Below are 22,944 nucleotides of genomic sequence, written 5' to 3'. Positions count from 1 at the left end.
CTGAGCACGGGGCCCCTTGAGTAATCACAGGCCACCAAGCCAGCTGTCTAGCCAGCCTTGACTACAGCATAGCAGCCGCTCAGGATTTTAGAATATTCTGTTTTTACAGGTTATTTCAGCATTCTATTCCATGGCCTCTAAAGGGCCAGGGCTCTGGACTGGATCAGTATTTATATAGGGGAAAAGGACGAAGAAAGAGAGAGCTCGCTTGAGATATCCACTGCTACTTCCTACCACATTAATTTCCCTAGATATAGACAGGGTCCTGGATACAGTGACTCTCACTGGCCGCACAGTGATGGGGTGGGCAGGGAACTCTGGAAATCTATGCTGCGTTTCTATCCGTGATAGCCATTCCATTTCTCCAACCCCAGAGTGCTCAGCTAAAGGGAACCAGATGATGCATATTCCTGATGACACAAGGAGACCCTTTGTAATCTACTACACTGCAGTGGTCCTGCCCCACTCCCTCTCTCTCTGTGGCTATGATCTTCTTCATCATACATACTCCAGTCCAGGTCTTATTAAATCCCACAAATGCACCCTCTCCATCTCCTCGTTAAAACTCTGTGCCTCCTTTGCAGTTTATTTGCTATGACACAGATCTAAGAGGCCTCAGAGATGAATTTCGGAGGAATGGGGGTGGGGGTGAGGATGAGAATGCAAGTTGCTGAAGGCAAGAGCCGTGCACAGCTGGAGAAGAGCAAAGTGGGGCTGCAGACATGTCCTAGACTTCAGGTTCTGTCCTAAAGCCAGGGGCAGGGTGCATAAAAGCAGGGTTTATAAAAAGCGAGACAAGAGAGGCAGAGGTGAGACTCATGCGGATGCACTACACACCTACATGAGTAAGACTGCTAAAGTCCAAAGAGAATTTATTTCAAAGTGAGCAGGTACAGCCTTGCTGTGATTGCTTGCAGAAGGGCTAGATTCTGCCCTGGCAATTTTCCCACAAGACAGTGCTCCTCATTGCTGTCTGGCATCAGGAAAACCTGGGCAGGCATTACAGTCTGTGGGAAGAGAGATGTGAGCGGCAGAGAGGATTCTGCCTGTCCCCTCACTAGCACTCCTGCCCATGTGTCCAAAGGCATCATGTCGCCCCAGCCATGGTTCAGCTGTCAGCACACGGCTGTGAGGGAAACTCAGCAGAGGATTTCTCCAGTGCCCATCAGTGACATTTACTGACATGCATGTCATCCGGTCTACCACTGCCTCCTGGGATTATGGACACAGAGTGCAAATCCTCAAACCAAGGCTGCATGAATGCGCTGGAGCCCTGAAGTGGAAGGACTCCAAGCCTGATATTCGGGAACACTGCCATGCTCTCAGGCTATGACGTCACTCCTTCTCCAGACAGGGAGCACCTGGGCATCCTGGGCACCTAGCCAAGATTTCCAGACCCGAGCTCCACAGTTGTCTGTGCCTACGCTCCTGTCCACTCGGCATGCCTCACCTGCACTATTCTTCATCTGCCCCTCCCCCTGTCCTGCATCTCCTCCCACCATTGTCCTCCCGCCTGCACCTGTTCCCATGGGCACCTGACCCTGATTCTCCCCACCCTCACGTCCCTCCACGGGAATAGACTTACAGGGGTTGGGTCAAAGACACGTGCGGATGCTTGAGTTACCGGAATATTTTCTCTCTTGTTTTTAGAGTTGCTGCTGGCAGTGATGGCTGGAGAGGGTAGGGTGTGACCTCTCTTTTGCCTTGATTCTGGGCACTGCCAAATGAGGAAGCCTTAGCACTATATTTCTCTGACTGGTGGAAGGCAGGCTGATGCATCTCGTTACTCTGCAGGGGCTCTCCGAAGTTTCCATGGATAGAAGGAAGAAAGGGGTGGCTGGAAAGGAACAGCCCTAATATTCTGGTGAGTTCCAGGTGCCTGTTGCTTAGGGTCATCAGAAAAGTGCCCAGAGGGCTGAAGGAGTGTAGTGAGAACCTCACACCCTCCTTAGGGCAGCAGGTACCACAGGAAAAATGGTTCCTGGGGAGCAGGATACTGGCAAGCCCCCTGCTCAATAACAACACAAGGAGAAGCACCTTACCATTGAACCAGGACCCACTTCTCCACGGGCAGAAAGGGAAGAGAGCCCGTGGTATTAAGTGCAAGCTGGTCTATATGTTGAAGTGATAGCAGAGACCGGAATTAAAAATAAGATTAAGATTAAAATGCTAGGATTGGGAGCACCAAGGAAGCTGAGTAAGAGGCCTGGTAGCTGGGTATAAGGAGATGGATTAGAGGAGAGGTGGGGTTGAGCCTGTGATGGCAAAGAGCAGACATGAGGTGCTAGTATCTGTTTGTTTGTTTGTTTGTTTGTTTGTTTGTTTTTGGACGTCCTTTCTCCTAATGCAGCTAGTTGTAGCCGACTGAACTGGAAGGAATGGCTTCAAACAGGAAGGCAGCTTCCACCTAGGAGACCACCCCCAGCCACTTCTCAGACAAAGAGGAATGGACAATAGCAGTTAGAGTTTGGGGGTGTGAAAACGTCACCTACCCCTAACTGGGTGCACAGCACATGAAAAACCACAGGCACATGTGCAGAGTGGGTGGGACCAGCTCATCACAGCCCAGAGGATTAGCCAGCCTGCTCAGGAGTGCCTCGCCTTTGTCTGGCTCCTGGCATGGCCCTCTAAAAACTGAAAAAAAAGGAAAATTCAATGCAACCCCCATCACGCCTTGTAAATAACTCCTGTCCTCAGGACTTTCTCCTGCCTGTACTTAATTTCTGACTTTCCCCCCAATTCTAATAAGCTTGCTTCCAATTTCCATACTCCCCTGAGAACTGTCACAAACCAGCTTCTGTGTGAGCTGATAACAGACAATGAACTTGAAGCCATGCCTCAGGCCAATCTTTGAAGTCTGTTAGTGTCCAGCCTCTCAGGGTCCTAGACCAAGCCCAACTGGGTCAAGAAATGTCTTGTCACTCTTGAAAATTCCAATATCACAATGATTAAGACAGCACCACACACCTCTAAAAAAATAAAGCTTGAAAAACAGGTAGCAGTCCACAGCACATAGACTAAAAAGCCAAAGTTTACATGTCAGTTCCTTGATTTCTTACTGTCCCAGGGACTAGGAGGTCAGTATTTGTTGAAGGGTGGCCGCTTGATAGAAACCATATTGTTTAAATCATTGCTTGGCCCATTAGCTCTAGCTTCTTATTGGTTAACTCTTACATATTAATTTAACCCATCTCCATTAATCTGTGCATCATCACAAGGTTGTGGCCGACAAGCAAAGTTTCACTGTGTGGCATCTCCATGACTTTGCCCTTCTTTCTCCCAGCAGACAGTGTAGCTTTGCCCACCTAGTTCTCTTCTGGCCTGCCATAGGCTTAAAGCAGTTCTTTATTAACCAATGGTAATCACAGCATACAGAGGGGAATCCCATATCACCCATTAAAACTGAGAGTCTCCTGGAAACTGGAACAGTTGGTTACCCTATGTTAAAAACCCTTAATTTAAAAAAAAAATGAGGGTGTATGTGCGTGAGTGTGTGTGTACATGTATGTGTGCACATGCATGCACACATTGGGGTGATTTGCCACAATGTGCTTGTATGGGTCAGGGATTAACCTTAGATTTTAACTCTTATTTTCAAATGTGTGTGTGTGTGTGTGTGTGTGTGTGTGTGTGTGTATGTGTGTGTGTGAATGCACTGAGCTCTTCAGTTTCCCAGCGTCTGGGGATTCTCCCATCTCTGTCTCCCATTCTTTCTTAGGAGCATCTAGACTACAGCTGAGATAGCACACGCATGCATGCACACGCGTGCGTGCACACACACACACACACACACACTCACTCACTATCTTTGGCTTCTGTGTCTAGCATCATATGGGTCTGAAAACCCGTTGTGAGCATTCTGTGTGGCCTAGGATACAGATTTGGGGGTTGGGCACTGACTTGAGGTGGGGTAGAAGCAGAGGCAGTGGTTCCATGAAGCCAGAGGAGAGTGGGGAACTGCAGGTCTGGTGTGTAGCTCCATCCAGGTAGCCTCACACCTGGACGGGGTAGTGGGATAATTTTATAAGGACTGAGAACAATCCTACCAGCAGAAAGCCCCATCCTGGCACATTCTTGAGGCTGTGGTAGTGATGTTTTAAAAGAAGCTGAGGTTTCCCTGAGGTTTTAAGCTCCATCATAGTCTACCTCATAAATTCCACTCACAGTGACCTTGACCTTTTAAAACTATGAAGATGGCCTATGCACTAGGTTGAGTCTTCCTCTGCAGTGCTGAGGCCTGCAGCCTGACCTGCAGATTTGAGGGCTGATGGATTCTTTAGAAGCTTGGTCCCTGCAGCATCTTAGTATCCCCTGCTTTCTACAGGCTTACAGCATGCCTGAAAAAAATAATATCCTGCAGAGGGTAAGAGCTTAGCTGTTTTAAAGAAAAATCAAGGGCATGGATTCAGATATGGAGAAAGGAAGGGGCTTTGCCTTTAAGAAGTCAAACAGAAAGGCCTGCGTGGTCCGTGTGGGAAGCTGGAAATAAGCGTCTCAAGTCGGCCGCTGTATCATCAGTGGTCCCCCGTAATTGCTTCAAGATTGCACACTTACAATGGATGTGGACATTTTTGATTGATGGCTGCTAACGCGATGTAATACACGGCCATTTTACATTCCCCACTGAAGAATCGACCCAGCATTTCTCCATCCCCTGACGGCTTTTCTGTGGTTTCCTTTATCTCTGCTGCTGATCAGAGAAAGGGCAGCACACACATTAAGACACCCCTGAAGTGCCGGGCGACACCCCAGTGATGGCTGCTGAGCTGCACTGGGCCCGAGCTGACATCCCAAGCTCAGCACTAATGAGAACATTTGAGAGATTACTGACATCTCTGCCCACGGAGGCTGCCGGAAGTAATTAAGCACTGCTTTCACGGAGGGCTGCTCTGGAACACATAGGACTTGAACGGGAAAGAGCAAGTGGCTGGGTTGTGAGCTGGCGCTACCTGGGTTTCCAAGTCCCACCCTTAGCGCTCCTTCCCTGCTTTCCAGGCAAACTCTGGGATTTGTAAAATCACTGTGGATGCCCTCACTCTCCTCCGCGCTGTATTGTGGGGAGGCAGGGGGCCATATTCAGGTTGAGAGGCTCCTACTGCATGCAGTGCATCCTCTTTCCCATTATCAGGGGTGCAGGGCGGAGGTTGCTCTTCTGAGGAGACAGCTGAGCTTGTGAAGGACCAGATGCACACCAGACCACCGAGAGCTGGACTATGTGTTCCCTCCACTAGGCATGCAGTGGGGCATACCAACCATTAAAAATCACATGTGGCATGATACTGCATAACACGCAGATACTCAGCAAATACATAGAGGCCTGCCTGGAATAGACCGTGAAAAGGCATTTAGGTGTTTCCAGCTATGGGCAAACAGACACACATACAGTATTGAAGAGAACAGTATTTGCCATATGTTTGTAATCATTCCCATGTTTTCTGCCTTGTGAGTCAGTCCTGATGGTGGAGTGCTCCTTGTTTCTGTCTCTTGTATTGGGTTAATTTTCACATCACTGTAATTTAAAGCCTTGAAAAGGCTGATGTTATGAAGGTTATTGAGGTCACAAGGTTGGAGACTCTGTGTGTGATGAGGGGCACCACAGAGAAGGCACAGTCATCTACCTCCATGTCCCATAACTTGGGGATTGTGTGAAAAGATGTCTGGAAATTTCTTATCAGATAAATCATATATATTTGGTTATGTGCCCCAATAAACAGTGTATCCATCATTTATACTGGTTTCCTTGACACAACTTCAAAACCCTATGGAATTCCTTGAGTTATGAATGTATTTTGTTATCACTAGTAGGCCCTTTTGGTCATTCCTGAGCTTGTGCTGTTGAAGTGACTCACTATGGGACAGACGAGTTTCCAAGGACGGGTTATCCATCTCAGAAGAAGCAAGCCTACAATCAGAGGGCTGAATATTCAGCCCCAGCCATGACATCTGGGAGTGGGAGCAGCTGGATTTCAAGTTTATCACATGGCCGATGATTTAATCAAGTCATACTTCGGGAACGTAAATACAAGCTCTGGACAGTGAGACTCAAAGAGATTTCTTGTTGGTGGTGTAACAATATCCTCTCACGTCAAACTTTCTTCCATGTTTGAGGGAAGCTGCTTAACATTCAAGATGGTGTAAGTGCTGGTGAAACATTCCATACTGCAGGTAAGCTTGCTAAACTCATGACATAAACAATTCAGTACCTCCAGGAAGTCTCTGAAGCTGACCAGGACAAGGTCTGATAAGCCCAGTTGACTAGAAGGGGCTCAGACCAACTGAGCTGCCTAGACTAATACTCCCTAAGCTGCTGAGGTATTGGCAAGCTTTTCAGTGTCCTCCAGGTTTCCCGCTTTCATGAGTGTCACTCATGCTGGGTGGGATTTGGTGATGGAGATGTCTTTGAATGATTTCTGTTCCTGTAACTAACCCTTCACCCATATTTCTGCAAGTAACCCTAGCAAAGCTCATTGGTTCACCAAGATGTACTAGGATGGTTTGTTTATTTGTTTGTGTTCTGCTCTGCTGTTGGCTGCCTACCTGTGGTGAGTAAACATTTATTCACAGATGCCCAAGAATAGTGACACCTATCAGTGTTCTGAGATAGAGACAATGCCCAAATACACAAGCACAGAAACTCCTGAACTGTGAGCCAAGGACCCTTCCATATGTTGTCGCATGTCCCCGTGTATCTGGCTGTTCATTTGGATCCTCTGTCATCATGTCACTGAGTACAGTTTTGAGTTCCATAAGTTGTTCTAACAAATTATCAAACACAAAGAGGTTGTGTGACCCTTAACTCAGAACTTGTCAGGCAGAAGAGGAGGCCATCTGAGAACTCCAATTACCGCTGGTGTCTGAAGTGAGGGAAGTCTTGCTGGGACCTGATGCTAACTCCAGGTCATTAGTGTGAGAGTTGAACCGAATCACAGGACACTGCCTGGAGTAAAGAATGGTGTTAGGATGTAGACCATTTGTCAAACAGAGGGCTTTGATGGTCAGCAAGCATTAGAGAAATAGCAAGAGCCAAGGTGAATAAAAGATCCTTTGTCCCCCACTGCCTTCTTGTATCACCCCAACACAATAGGAGCAAGCAGTTCTGAATAAAAAGACTGGATGCTCCAGGCCAAGGGAGGGCAGAACATCACAGTCTAAATTGGTCTGACCATTGTGATGGGCTAGAAGATAACCCAGAGTGCATTTGAAGTCAGCAACAGGAGAAAACAGAATGAATCCATTCCTAACCAGGACCAGATGTTTCAATAAGTTTGATGTGTAAACACATCTGTACACTTACTGATATGAAGAAGGTTGAGTGATTGTTTTATTTAAAGGTCTTTAGCTGGTATTATAGAGGGCAAAAAATACTTTATTCATTAGCCACCAATTTAAATGCTAATATTGTGGTAAACTTTAGTGTCATCTATGATGGTATTGAGGAACCATGCCTAGAGAATTGACACATAAAAGAACCAGAATTGGTACAGCCTTCAAGATCCACACATAACAACCATCTTCCTTCAGTTAAGACCCATTCCCAAAGGTGGGAGGCCTAGTCAGCTATAGTTCTGGAAACTGAAAATCCAAAGACTAAAATTTTGGCTCTGGTGATGAGCCCTAAATAGCATCACACCATGGCCAGTATCGTCAGGGTGAGGACATTCCCAATACCCGTGGAATTGTCAATAAGTTTTAAGCAAAAGCCCTCCCTTCCTTCTCGACATCCTAAGACATGACTGTGAACTCAGAATGGCAAACACTTCCTGACCATGTTTCACTCCTAATGTTGACCCATTCTGCATCAAGCCTACATGCAAGGCACAGAAGACAAGGCTCTCAGCCTGCACTCCTGAGACGGGAAGTCTCAGTCTCTAGCTGTGCTTAGACGTCCACAGAAAGAAGAGAAGTGAAAATATCACCTTCCAAAGCCTCCTCTCAGTGTCTGTTGTCTGTGGTCTGATTCTCTCCTTCCTACGGTGCACATTGGCTGGAACCCGCTACTTTTCCATCTCCATAGTAGCTTATTTCAACAGGTGCAAACACAGGACATGGTCTCCAGGATCACTGAGTATGAGATAAGGTGCAAATGCTACCCAGCCATTCACTAAAATGTTGCCCATGCAGCAGGAAGACTGAGACAGAGTTGTGTGCATTTACCTAGAAAGATAACTTCGAAAAAGCATCCATTTCCTGTCTGGTAATGGCCCTTTCTTTTCTGATGTGCTCCCACCATGATGACATCTGTGATAGTGTGGTGCGGCTTAGGGTTCATCACCAGAATCAGGACCTTAGTCTTTCAATTTCCAAAATAGGCTTATAGACAGTTAGGCATTAGGCATTTCATTGTGTAACTAAAATAGACTAATAACACAAACATGGAAATTAGAATCACCGGAGCACCTTTTACCTTCTCACTCTCTCTGTGGTGTAGATGAATACTCTACTGTATTTGTAAAATCCTGCATATCTCTTTTTAATATATTGACCATGCAAACCCACTGTTCTTTGGCACGAGATGAGCTACAGTCCAGCTCACCAGTATCATGATGACAAGGTTATTGTTGGCCGGTGAGTATATGGGTTACTCTCCGCTAATGTTGGATTTAATATCCATAGCAGAGTGGCAAGACATAAAACGTGGACATGAACTTCGCACTCTCAACTCCACTGGTTCAACAGTGAGGGGATTTTGGATGAATAGGAAGAATGTGTGCGCACAGAGTTCTACTGACTCCACCTGTCTCGGCCACTCTGCTTAGCCTTGTCTGAATTACAAAGAACAGATGGCCGGTTCCTGCCCTGATGGCCTCGGACACCCCACCATGACTTGCCCTGCATTATAAAATCTCATCAGCCAATGTGCTCTGGGGATGCTGACTTTGGATGTGTCCTAACACAAGCATTCCAGATTGTCTCTGCAGAGGTCAGACCTGGGTGTCCTCAAGGGAGAGGAGAGAGTTGTGATCTGAGTCTGTGTTCAACTCTGAATGAATTACAGGAGGAAGTTCTCCAATTTCACCTTTTCAGGCATGCTCTGGCGTGCCCACAGGGTTCACAGGGCTCATGTGCTCCCAGGGCTCACAACAGGGCTCATAACAGGGCTCACAGGCTCCTCCCAGGGCTCACACAGCTCATGTGCTCCCAGGGCTCACAACAGGGCTCATAGGGCTCCTCACAGGACTCACACAGCTCATGTGCTCCCAGGGCTCCTCACAGGGCTCCCAGGACTGCTCCCAGGCTCCTCCCAGAACTCCCAGGGCTCCTCACAGGGTTCCTCACAGGACTCACACAGCTCATGTGCTCCCAGGGCATGCACACAGGGCTCACAGGCTCCTCACAGGACTCACAGGGCTCCTAACAGGAAGAAGAGGTGACCTCAATTAAGAAAATTCCTCTGGCCCAAGGCAACACCTCCACAGGAGGACCTGTACAAGGGAGAGACAGTCAAGGGAACAGGCCTGAGTCAGAGACCTCTGGAGTATGGGGCCCAAGCCAAGGGACATCTGTGGAAATAGTTCTGAGGCAGCAACTTCTGTTGGAGCAGGCTCAAGGAAGTGACCTCTACAGAAGCAGACTTGAGCCAGCAACTTTGCCTGAGCAGGTCAGAGGCAGCGACCTCCAAAGGATCAGGTACAAAGGAGTGACCATTAAGGGAACAGGCCCAAACCAGAGTCCTCTTCAGGACCAGTCATGAGTCGGGAACCTCCAAGAGAGCAGACCTGAGCTAGAGACCTTGGCGGGGCCCAAACCAAGGACCTTTGTGGGAGTAGGCAAGGGACATCTGTGGGAACAGTCCTGGGCCAGCGACCTCAGCCAGAGCAGGCCTGAGAAAATGACCTCCACAGGAACAGGTACAAGGGATCCACCTCTGAGGGAGCAGGCCCAAGCCAGAGACCTCTGTGGGACTAGGAATGAATTGGAAGAAATCAACAAATTCCTTAGCAAAACACAAGAAAAAGCAATCAAACAGGTGAAAGAAATGATTCAAGACTTGAATACTGAAATAGAGACAATAAAGAACACAAACTGAGGGAACTATAGAAACAGAAATTATAAAAAAAAACGATCAAAAACCACAAATGCATGCATAAACAGTAAAATACAAGAGATGGAAGAGAGAATCTCAAGTGCTAAAGAGACATGAGAGGAAATCGACTCATCAGTTAAAGAAAACATATAATCTAACAAAAGCTTAACACAAAATATCCAGTAAATCTGGGACACCATGAAAAGACCAAACTTAAGAATAATAAGGATAGAAGAAGTCCAACTCAAAATCACAGAAACTATATTCAACAAAATTATAGAAAAAAAAATCCCAACCTAAAGAAAGATATGCATATGAACATACAAGAAGCTTACAGAATAGCAAACAGATTGGATAAAAAATATCCCCTCACCACATAATAATCAAAACACTAAACATACAGAATAAAGAAAGAAAATTAAGTGCTGCAAAGGAAAAAGCCAAAGTAACATATAAAGGCAGACCTAGCAGAATTACACTCGATTTCTCAATTCAAACAATGAAAGCCAGAAAGTCCTGGTTAAGCATTATGCAGCCATTAAGAGACCACGGATGCCAGCAAAGAGTACTATACCCAGCAAAACTTTCAATCACCATAGACAGACAAAACAAGATATTCCACGACAGAACCAGATTTAACCAATACCTAGCCACAAACCCAGCCCTACATAAAGTATTAGAAGGAAAACTCCAACCCACACTCTCATCCATTGGACAGGTCTGTCAGACAGAAAATTAATAGAGAAATAAGAGAATTAACACATTATGAATCAAATGTACTTAACAGACATCTATAGAACATTCCATCCAAACATAAAAGGATATACCTTCTTCTAAGCACCTCAAGGAACCTTTTCAAAAATGGACCACATACTCGGTAACAAAGCAAAAATCAACAGATCCAAAAATATGAAATAACCCCATGTACCTTATTGGATCACCATGGCTTAAAATTATAGTTCAACAACAACACTAATTTCAGAAAGCCCACAAACTCATGGAAATTAAACAACACTCACTTGAATCATCAATGGGTCAAGGACGAAATAAAAGATTTCCTAAAATTCAATGCCAATGAATACACAACATACCTAAATTTAAGGGACACAATGAAAGTAGTGTTAAGAGGAAAACTCATAGCATTAAATGCCTATATAAAGAAGCTGGAAAAAAATCCCACACTAGTGAGTTAACAGAACACCTGAAAACTCTAGAACAAAAAGAAGCAAACTCATTTAGGAGAACTAGAGGCCAGAAAATAATCAGTTTTAGAGCTGAAGTCAACAAAATAGAAACAAAGAAAACAATGCAATGAATCAGACAAAGAGTTGGTTCTTAAAGAAAATCAACAAAATAGGCAAACCTTTATCCAAACTAACCAAAAAACAGAGAGAGAATATCCAAATTAACAAAATCAGAAATGAAAAAGAGGACATAACAACAGACACGGAGGAAATATAGAGAATCATTAGGTCATATTTCAAATACCTGTACTCTATAAAAATGGAAAACCTAAAGGAAATGGACAATTTTCTGGATAAATATCACTTACCAAAATTAAATAAAGACCATAAAAGCAAATTAAATAGACCTATAACTGCTAAAGAAATAGAAACAGTCATCAAAAGTCTTCCAACCAATAAACACCCAGGACCACATGGTTTCAGTGCAGAATTCTACAAGAATTTCAAAGAAGAACTATTACCAATGCTCCTCAAATAGTTTCACACAATATAAACAGAAGGAACATTTCCAAACTCTTTTTTATGAGGCTAGAATCACCCTGATACCCAAACCACACAACGACATTACTAAGAAAGACAGTTACAGATCAATCTCATTCATGAACACTGATGCAAAAATAATCAAATACTGGCAAACCGAACCCAAGAACACATCCAAAAAACTCATTCACAATGATCAAGTCAGTGAGCTTCATCCCAGAGATGCAGGGATAGTTCTTCATATGAAAATCTATCAATGTAATCCACTATATCAATAAACTGGAAGATAAAACCATATGGTCATCTCATTAGATGCTGAAAAAGTCTTCAACAAAATACAACATCCCTTCATGATGATAAAGGTCTTGGAGAGAGCAGGGATATAAGGAACATACCTAAACATAATAAAAGCAATGTACAGCAAGCCAAGAGCCAACATCAAACTAAATGGAGAGAATCTCAAAGCAATCCCACTGAAATCAGGAACAAGACAAGGTTGTCCACTCTCTCCATATCTATTCAATATAGTTCTTGAGGTCCTAGCTAGAACAATAAAACAACAAAAGGAGATCAAGGGGATACAAATTGGAAAAGAAGAAATCAAACTTTCACTATTTGCTGATGATATGATAGTTTACATAAGGGACCCCCAAAATTCTACCAAGGAACTTCTATAACTCATAAACACCTTCAGTAATGTAGCAGGATACAAGGTTAACTCGAAAAAATCAGTAGCCCTTCTTTACACAGATGATAAATGGGCTAAGAAAAAAATCAGAGAAACATCACCCTTCACAATACCCACAAATAACATAAAATATCTTGGAGTAACTCTAACTAAACAAGTGGAAGACCTGTATCTCAAGAACTTCAGATCTTCAAAGAAAGAAATTGAAGAAGACACCAGAAAAAAAGAAAGATCTTCCATGCTCTTGTGTAGGTAGAATTAACATAGTGAAAATGGCAATCATACCAAAGAAATCTATAGATTCAATGCAGTGCCCATCAAAATCTCAGTAAAATTCTTCAAAACTTTAGAAAGAACAATACTCAACTTCATATGGAAAAACAGAAAATTCAGGACAGCCAAAACAATCTTGTACAATAAAGAAACTTCTGGAGGCGTCACAATCCCTGACTTCGAACTCTACTACAGAGCTACAGTACTGAAGTTGAAAACAGCCTGGTATTGGCATAAAAACAGACAGGAGGGCCAATGGGACTGAATCAAAGACCCAGATAACAATCCACACACCTACAAACACATGACTTTTGACAAAGAAGCAAAAAAATACAATGGCAAAAAGAAAGCATATTCAACAAATGGTGCTGGAATAACTGGATATCAACAACATATACCTCCAAAATATACAAAGAACCCAAGAAACTGGTATTCACAAGAACAAATAATCCACTAAATGGGGTACAGACCTAAACAGAGAACTCTCAACAGAGGATCTAAAATGGCTGAAAGACACTTAAGGAAATGCTCATCATCTTTAGTCATCTGAGAAATGCAAATCAAAACAACTCTGAGATTCCATTTTACACCTGTCAGAATGGCCAAGATAAAAACACTGATGACAACTTATGCTGGAGAGGTTGTGGGGTGAAGGGAACACTGCTGCATTGCTGGTGGGAGTGCAAACTCATACAGCTGCTTTGGATGTCAGTGTGGGAATTTCTCAGAAAATTAGGAAACAACCTTCCTCAAGACCCAGTAATACCACTTTTGAGTATAAACCCAAAGGGTGTTCAATAGTACCCCAAGGGCATATGCTCAACTATGTTCATAGCAGCTTTGTTTTTCATAGCCAGAACCTGGAAACAACCTAAATGTCTCTCGACCAAGGAATGGATAAGTAAAATGTGGTTTATTTACACAATGGAGTACTACACAGCAGAAAAAATAATGACATCTTTAAATTTGCAGGCAAATGGATGGATCTAGACAACATCATATTGAGCGAGGTAACCCAGACCCAGAAAGACAAATATATGTACTCACTCATAAGTGACTTTTAGAAATAAAACGAACAAAAAAGTAGCCTACAATTCATAATCCCAGAGAACCTAGACAACAAAGAAGAACCTAATAGAGACATACATGGATGCAATGTAAATGGGAAGTAGAAAAAGACAAGATCTCCTGAGGAAATTGGGAGCATGGGGACCTTAGGGTAGGATTGAAGGGGGAAGGGAGAGGCAGAGAGGGGAGCAGAGGAAAATGTAGAGCTCAATAAAAACAAACTGAAAAAAAAAAAAGAAAAAGAAAATGCCTCCATTCCTACAGGCTGACTTGTAGGAAGTCTGTGGGACATTGTCTTCATTGTTGACTAATGTGAGAAGACCTAGCCCACTGTGGGCAGTGCCTTTTCTAGAAAAATGGCTCTGACTTGCATAAAGAAAGCAAACTGAGCAAGTCATGGAGAGCAAGCAGCATTCCTCTATGGCTCCTGTCTCTGTTCCTGCTCAATTCCTGCTCTGAGTTCTCCCAATGATTGGGATGTATAAGCCAAACAAACCCTTTCCTCTCCCAAAAGTTGCTTGTGCGCAGTTTCCTGTTACAGTGACAGAAAACACAGGAGATTGGCATACACCCTGGCATCACGGAGTTGTGCCCAGGCTGAGCATGAGGGAGGCCGGTGGCGGGTCAGGCTGTACTGTGCCCTGTGGGTTGCTCTGGGGTTACAGGCTTCATCAGATCCCAAGAGTAACTGCCTCTCCAGGGATGTTCCTACCCCTGTTTGATAAGCGACGTTCTTTTATGCTGCATGAGGGGATCAGAAAGGATTGAAGCAGAGAGGGAGACAAAGGAAGAGCTGCTTGCTCAGTGTGAGCCACTGCAATCATGTTCCTCGAGAGATACAGCCAGTGGCAGAACTCTGGAGGGGGCAGGTGCAATTTTGGCACCTGTAGGAAACATTAGGAGTGACTTCTGTTTGGAGAATTATTTTTCTAAAAAATCACCCTGTTCCTGAGACTCCAAACAGCCCCTGGTATTGTTGAAGAGGCATAGTCTGGGCTTCTGGCTTGATTTTTGCATCAGCTACCCATGGGGGTTAGAGGTAGTTGTGGCCCCAAGCCCAGGCTTGATCAGAGGCAGAGCCCTGCCGTTCCTGTCTTTGCCGCTCCTCTAGTGTTTGATTTCTTTTCCTGAGAGGATTTTCGCTACAAGATAAATTAGTACTGAGATGACAGTGTAGACTCAGAAGCAGGAACGCCAGCTGAGTTGGACGGCTTCGCACAGATCCATCTTTCATCCTATTGATGGTTTTCCCTGACAGTTCCCTATGGTCTGCCTGCTATCTGCCAGGCATCTTGTGCTCCCAAACAAAAGAGGGCTGTGGTGGATGTTAGTCACTAATAATGCCCTCTTTCCTGACTCCAGTCTCTGTGTCCAGTAAGCAAAGTGAACAGAAGGCTAGCCAGTGCTTACCCCCAGTTTCTTGCTGTAACCCTAATAGTCCTCGATAACAGGTCTATGTTTTGCAAATATGTTTGAAGCTTAGCTCCAGTGCTGTTGCATTCTGGGAACCTTGAGCTTCTATCTGAACAGCCACTCCTAGCCCTTCACACAGCCTGAGGAAGCAGCAAGCTCTCCCATGTAGAAATAAATGCAGCCCCTATACATTAAGACCGATTAACTAGCCGGGCGGTGGTGGCGCATGCCTTTAATCCCAGCACTTGGGAGGCAGAGGCAGGCGGATCTCTGTGAGTTCGAGACCAGCCTGGTTTACAGAGCTAGTTCCAGGACAGGCTCCAAAGCCACAGAGAAACCCTGTCTCGGAAAAAAAAAAAAGACCGATTAACTAGAATATATAAAGAACTCAAAGCGATACTCAAGTTAAAACAAGTTAAAAACCACCAACAAATGCATGAAGATTATTCCTCTAACCATCAAGGAAAACACCAGTGAAAACTATGCCGAGACTGATCTTGTGTTACTCTAGACAGAAGAGCTGGCCCCAAGAAAACCAATGACGAGAGCTGGTGAGGAGTTGTGGGGAAGGAGTCTTCATGCTAGGCTGCTGGGGATGTAAATTAGTGCGACCACTATGGAAATCAGTGGGGAGGTTCTTCCAAAGCTAGGAACAGTTTGCTTGAATGATCCAGCTACCCTTCTCTTGGGGATGTGCCCAAAGGAACCTAAATTAGCTTACCATGGGGACGCCTATGCACCTTTGTTGCAGCAGTATTCACTATACACCAGTTATAGAACCAACCATCAAGATCTGGATGGATAGGGACATATAACATACATCTACGCACAGTGGAACACAGTCAAGTTTTATGTGTAAGCAAGAATGCACAGGGAGATAGATAGAACTGCAGATCATGTTAAGTGAATTAAAACAGAACCAAAAATAACCCAAAATCACATATTGTCTCTCATATATGGGATACACACACACACACACACACACACACACACACAATTTGCAAGCTAAAGGGGACTACTTGGACTATTTGAGAAGAGGAAGGAAATTAGTGGACAGGAGGGTAGGAGAGGGTAACAGATATGGAATACGGTTATGGCACATGCTATATTTGAATGAACTGTCATAATGAAGCCCATCACTTTGTATGATGAGCATACATTAATTAAAATAATGGAAATAAAACTGAGCAATAGAAAGGGGACTGCACTAGACAGCTTAATTTGCAGCCATGCAATTTCCTTTATAGTTATTCTTCTTCCATTTGGAAGTCTCTGGAAATTGAATTCTTCCTCAAGGGTAGAAGAGGCTGGTCAGAGTCTGGAGGTGTTACCCATGGCTGACAGTTGGTCATGTCATGGACACCATGTAAATGGTCTCTGAAGCTGGAGGTTCTTGCTCCTACTCCTTTTTCCTGTGCTATGCCACTTATGATTTCTTCTCCAGGATGATTTTCCTGAAAGCTCCTGTTTCTAGAGGGTCATTATGTTTTCTTTATCTCCATAGCCCATGATTATGTTGTTTTATAACACACTAATTATATGGTTTCGGAGACCACAAGACTTGGCTGGTTCTAAGAAACATGTCCTAGAATGCCTACCACCAACTTTTGCCTCCTCCCTCCCCCATGTAAATTGTGTGGAGATACCTCTTGCTCTAGTCTGTGAACACTGTGCATCTTTCCCCTTCCCTTTCTTTTAGCAATGACCCTCCCACCCCCAGCCTCAAAATCTTGTCCTTTAGATGCTCACAAAATCCAATGTGGCAGGATTATATTCTAGAACTCTACAACACCTTAGCCAGCCCCAGCTTCCATGTGTAATAGACTAGGAGAATTAACAATAGACACCTCACTGTCTGGTGGCTGCAGTTTAAGGTGAAGAGCTGATTGGGATGGATTCCAGAGAGGGCGGTCTTCTGGCTTAGGGGCAGCCAGCCCACTTTGAAGAGCTGAACTCATGCTTTCTCACTTTACAAAGCCTTGTCTTCTAATGCCATTAATGGGGATGGTGTTAGATTTTAATGCATGAACTTGGGTACCAGATGATGCAAAATAAATCACTGATCCCATAGCAAAAGTGGGAGGTGTGCCCTGGCCTGTGACCTTGAGTTCTGCTCTCCTTTGACCACTGAAGTCTTTGATCCTCAGGAGTTATACATAGATACCCTCTGTCTGTGTACTGTAAGGACTCTTTCTGATTGGCCTGTGACCTGTGCTACTATCACCTACCACACAGGTGTGGAAGGAGGAGATGGTGATGGGGCGGGAATCTGTAATTTCTATGTTTTCCATTTTCCCCATTCTTGAAGATCTTTTATGAAGCTGAAGTTCTGTCTTCTGCTATCTGCCATGAACATGGCACATGCTACTCAATATCTCATAAAAAAGTCAGTCATTCTATCATCTTCCGTGTTTCTCTTCCTTCAAAAGCACAGGCATTTTCATCCTCAAGGATAAAATCCATGACCAACTAATGTCAGGTACCCCATAAGACCTTGTGTTGTTGTAGAATTGAAAAATGATTTTACAAATGGAACAAAGTAAGTATCAAATATATTATTTCTACTGTGCAAAGACTAACTGGCGTCAACATGGCTTATTTCACCTGAGTATTTCAAGGACTTAAATTTTAAAAGATCTTACTATTTTAAAATATGCTGATTTTACAATTTGTCTTTAGTTTTTTTCCCCACACAATTCCCCCAGACCACAGAATGAGGAGTTTCAAAGATTATGCAGTAGATCAGGATAAACTATTTTGCAAAACAACCTCGTTTCAGAATTGTGGTATGCTTCTCTACTCTAACATCCAGCAAATAGCTTGAAATTCCCATTTTTCTGGTAGAATAATGGACTAAAATAAATCCTTAGTGAATAGGATAGGTATTGACCCATATAAAAAGTCTTTGAATTACATACACACACCCTAAAAATCAAGTCCTCCTAAACAGATGTGGTTTCTTAAATATCAATAGCAACATCACTTTAAAGCAGAGAAAGTCTGGACAAATCCTTGTTGTCAGGGGGTAGAACCAAAGCCAACTAGCCACAAAAAGCTTATCAAGGCGCTCGGTGGTGGCGCACGCATTTATTCCCAGCACCGGGGAGGTAGAGGCAGGTGAATCTGTGAGTTTGAGGCCAGCCTGTTCTACAAGAGCTAGTTCCAGGACAGGCTCCAAAGCTACAGAGAAACCCTGTCTTGAAAAACCAAAATTAAAAAAACAAAAACACAAAAAAATAAAACTAAAAAGCTTATCTAATCACAAAGCTGTACATAGCTACACAAGCTTTTGTTAATGAGCATTACTCAGTGAGAAATGGTCCACTCTATGTTCCTTGAGTGTTCAGTGACCGAAGTGTAGAGAAGACTTCACAGTGAAGAGCCCTCTCCCACCCACTAGGTCACCAGCACAGACTGTAAGGCAGCACCCATGCTCCACTCATGCTGGAGCTCTGTTTTGGGGCACGAGGTATCCAGTGGCTATCTATACAATTTTTACATTTATTTATTTTATTGGGGATGGGGTGGAGGGTGAGCATGGGGAGTAGGGGGAGTCCATGTACCACAGCTTGCATGTGGAAGTCAGAGGGCAACTTGAAGAAATTGCTCTTCGATCCTCTCCTTCCGCCATATGCACTCTAGGGATTGAACTCAGATTGCCAGGCTTGGCAGCAAGCACCTTTACCAATAACTACTTTATAAAGGAAACCTATAGCTGAGCTAGTTTTCAGTGAAACTCACGAAACAGGCTCTCATAAGAATATCCGCAAGGCCATGCACTGAACTCCTTGACAGTGGGATCAGTGCATAAAATCGTGGGTACCAGAGCCTGAGGTCAGTGACCTGGGAACCAACTCCTCAGAAGAATGCTCGCCTACACCCAGGATGTGGGGAGCCCCAGATGACTGCTGATAATTTACAGGCATTTTCCATTCTTTTCCAAAGTATTTCCAGCGCTGAAAACTAGAAGTATCAGCTACAGAGAAACCTGCTTGGTTTTGCTCCGAGACAAGTACGCATGAAACAACTGAAAAGCGCAGCCCCCAAAGACCTACGTAGGGAAAACAAAGCATTCTTCCTCCTTACTTTTCACTGTGAGGTACATGGACTTGCTGACGTCCGCGCCCACATCGTTGCTGACCTTGCAGAGGTAGTAGCCACTGTCTTCTTCCACAACGTGCTTGATCAAGAGTGAGCCATTACTCAGGACCTGGATTCTGCCATTCAGGGCAATTGGCTGGAACTGGGGGACCCCAGCACCTGGGAGAGAATCATAAAAAAGAACCATGATGCCAAGGAGTAATAATTAATCTTCACTGGCAACCTAAGATGTCACCGAAGACTTCCCTCTGGGTATGTCTGTGAAGCGGAGAAGGAAAGGACACTGTGTGGGGAGGGTAGTCCTAGGAACTAGGACCCTGGACTGAATGCAAAGGGGGAGGCCAGCTGGGTGGCAGCATTGCTTCTTGTCAGTTTTCCAGTCTGCTGAGATATAAGGAGTGCCAGACACATACCCCACTGCCATGAACTCCTCGGTGTCCACCCTACAGTAGACCATATCCTATCAGATAGCGAGCAAAAATCACCCTCGCTTCTTTACCTGGCTGCTTGTATTTGGTCACAGCAGTGACACAAGAAAGGGGTGCACAATGAGAACAAACACATTAGCAGCAAGAAAAAGTTCTTTTTGATACACGAACACCTAACACACTTCACATGGGCAGTCCTGGGAAATGCCAAGTCACACCTTATTCCCTGCAATATTAAAACCCTTATTTAGAGAAAACCACATTTACTTCAAATGAGTTTTTTCAGAGAATGAGATGAAAAAGTAGGAGTACTTACACACATTTTCCCCATAAAATGCCAAATTTGATGAGCGTTAAGCAGCTGATAAATTATTCAAAGAAATCATAGTTAGAACAACCCCAGAGTAGACATTGATCATCTTGTGAACAAAAGTCCTGTGTTCTCAGGATTGAATGTGAATATAGACAGGAGAATGGCCCTCTGGGGACATGGCATTCACAGCCCTACCTTGCTGCATGGCCTGGAGGCCACAAAGAGCACACTGGCACTCCTTGGTTGGCCTGTTACAGTGGAGAGCCACAATGCATCATCAATACCTAGGACTCTGACGTTGTTGGGGTACATGAGTCAGGTCATTGAGTGAAGAAAGTGTTAAAACCCTATTGCCCAGGAGTGTCTGCAGGTGCAGATGCTAAACTCAAGGGAAAGGTTTGAACGAAACTATTTAGGGAAGAAAGGATCTTAGGAATAATACGAGAAAGAGAGAAGATTCTGACGGATGTCTAAGCAAACAGTGGCTTGGGTGACCTATCACACTGACTGGGGTGTGTGGGGAAGATGTGGCCCAGGTCATTCAGACCTCCTCCTTGCCTCTCTTCTCTACCCTGTGAGTTTGGGGACTGGGTGGAGATTCGGCAAAAAGTTGATTTTCCTAGAGGAAGCTCACAGAGTGAGCCAAAGACAGGAGCCCCAGAACGGGCCTGGAGCTGACAGAGTCTGCTATGTCCACCTTTCTTCTATGGGAATCTTCCAACACTGCACCCAAGAACACTGGACTGCATACATTGACTGCTCTTCCCCTAGGATTTCTGCCTCAGGGACCTCTGAGCCTCCCCAGGAGACCATGGAAATGAATACTGTTTCTGGGAGTTTTGAGTAAGAACAGAATCACTGCAGGGTGGCTTCTCTCAACAACTGCTGGAGAGGACCTGTAGCAGCTTGAATTAAGAGGCTGAAAAGGGGCTAGAAAGATGGTTCAATTGGTGAAAGAGCTTGTTATGCAAGCATGGGACCTGATTCTTAGCACTTACACATGCTGTCAGGTCCAGGGTGTGTTCCTGTAATCCCACAATGAAGAAGCAGAGACAGAGATGGAGGATCGCTGGAGCTGGCTGAGCAGTTAGTGCCCTGGGACTGACCAGCCCCAAATTCAATGAAAAATCCTTCTGGGACAATAAGGAAAAGAGCAACACAGGAAGATATTCAGTGTTGACTTCTGGCCTCTACATGATGCATATTAAGTAATCAAGCGGGCCCACAAATGGCAACACTGCTGACAGTGTCCTAAGATGAAGGCCCCAAAACAAACCAGGCAGGACTCTGACTGGATAAACAGAAACCTAAACTCAGCATTCCTCAGGAACCTCCTAATCTCAGGAAAAGAATCCGATTGTTAATTACCTCTGGCAAAAGACTTCTAAAACCTGATTAACTCAAATAGCCTGCAACAGATCAAAGTCCCCACACTAACTCCCAGGCTGTTCTGGTGGCCCTGCCACCTCTCTCTGCTTCCTTTTCTGACAAAACTGACAAGATTTCCCTTCCTTCTTCCTTGGCCAGCTGCTCTTCTCTACCCTCTAAAGCAGCCTGGCAGCTCGTCCCCCTTCACACGGCAAGTTGTTCTTTCTACCCACGGAGTGTTCTAGTTCTGTGGTTTTGTTGTGCTTGCTGACAACAAACACATGCAAACAACACCACACACATACACACATACACATAAATACCTTCCTCCACACAGACATACATTATACACCCCCCACATAGACATACATACCCAACACACACAGACACTCATATACACACAGACACCCCCCCCCACAGACACATATACACACAGACACACACACAGGGTCAGACACACACACAGACACACTCATGCAAACACAGAGACACACCCATACACACAGACAAACTCACATACACAGACACACTCATATGCACATAGATACACTCACACAGACACACCCATACACACATAGACAGACACACACACAGACACACTCATGCACACACAGAGAAACACCCATGCAAACACAGACAGACACACTCACACACACACACACACACACACACACACCCATGCACACAACTGAAAAGTACTCTGCTTCTGCTAGGGAGGAAGGAAACCAGAAAATGGCACTGTTTGTCTGCTCAGCATCACAATTGTTTTCTTTAAAGTGAATCTGAACATTGAGGTCCCTGGCAACTAGGTAAACATAGTTGCAAACAATTAAAATGCTCAAAAATGAGACATGAGCCCTGTAGAGTAATTTATCTTTAGCACATGACAGAGTGAAGGGGTCAAAGGTATAAAACAGGGTGGAAGGGAAGGACTGGGAAAAGCTGTCACCTACTTCAGTCTCCCCTGTAGACCAGAGGCTACTAGAAAGCTATGTGACTCACCCTTCAATAAAACAAAGAAAAAGAGGCATAGGAAAAACAGAACTCTTATCAGAAGCAGAGGAAACCACTGGGCAGAGGCTTAATAATAGCTTGCTAATTTACATAAACAGATGGGAGAGATTCAGATGAAATATTAGAACTATTAAAAAAGAGACAAAGCAACAGAAAAGTAACTGCAACTATTATGTGTGCGAATTATATTCATGAAGCTTATTAGCAGAGTGGACACAGAAGAGGAAATGACTAGGTCAGCAGAATTTATTCATTGTACAACAAAAGGAACAAAGGAGGGGAAATACATGAACTCATTCAAGACTCTCAAAAACTTGCACATTCTGAGTAATTATTGTCTTAGAAGAGAGAAAGAAATGGATATAAAAATAATTTTCAAATCAGAAAACTGATTTGATTTGATGAACATTTATAGAGCTCCACACTCAGCAATAGCAGGACAGGTAAGTGGCAACTTTGTCTGGAGCAATTGCTGGAAAAGACAGTGCCTGAGCACCAAGAGACAGCATTCCTGAGCACCAAGAGACAGC

At 44.3% G+C, this 22,944-nt stretch overlaps 1 protein-coding gene across 2 annotated transcripts in view; it reads right to left on the bottom strand.

Moving 5' to 3' along the window:
* Dscam (DS cell adhesion molecule) overlaps positions 1-22,944 on the bottom strand; it is a 563,284-nt gene that overhangs the window by 173,201 nt on the left and 367,139 nt on the right. For both annotated transcript variants that reach the window (XM_026777546.1, XM_026777547.1), the window contains exon 11: positions 19,277-19,450. In XM_026777546.1, coding sequence (XP_026633347.1) covers positions 19,277-19,450 — 174 coding nt within the window. The remainder of the gene's footprint in view (positions 1-19,276; positions 19,451-22,944) is intronic.

Source organism: Microtus ochrogaster, unplaced genomic scaffold (genome assembly GCF_000317375.1).
Source record: "Microtus ochrogaster isolate Prairie Vole_2 unplaced genomic scaffold, MicOch1.0 UNK72, whole genome shotgun sequence".
Classification (NCBI taxonomy): Eukaryota; Metazoa; Chordata; class Mammalia; order Rodentia; family Cricetidae; genus Microtus; species Microtus ochrogaster.
The sequence above is the reverse complement of the archived record's forward strand: the minus strand, read 5'-3'. Positions and strand labels throughout refer to the sequence as shown.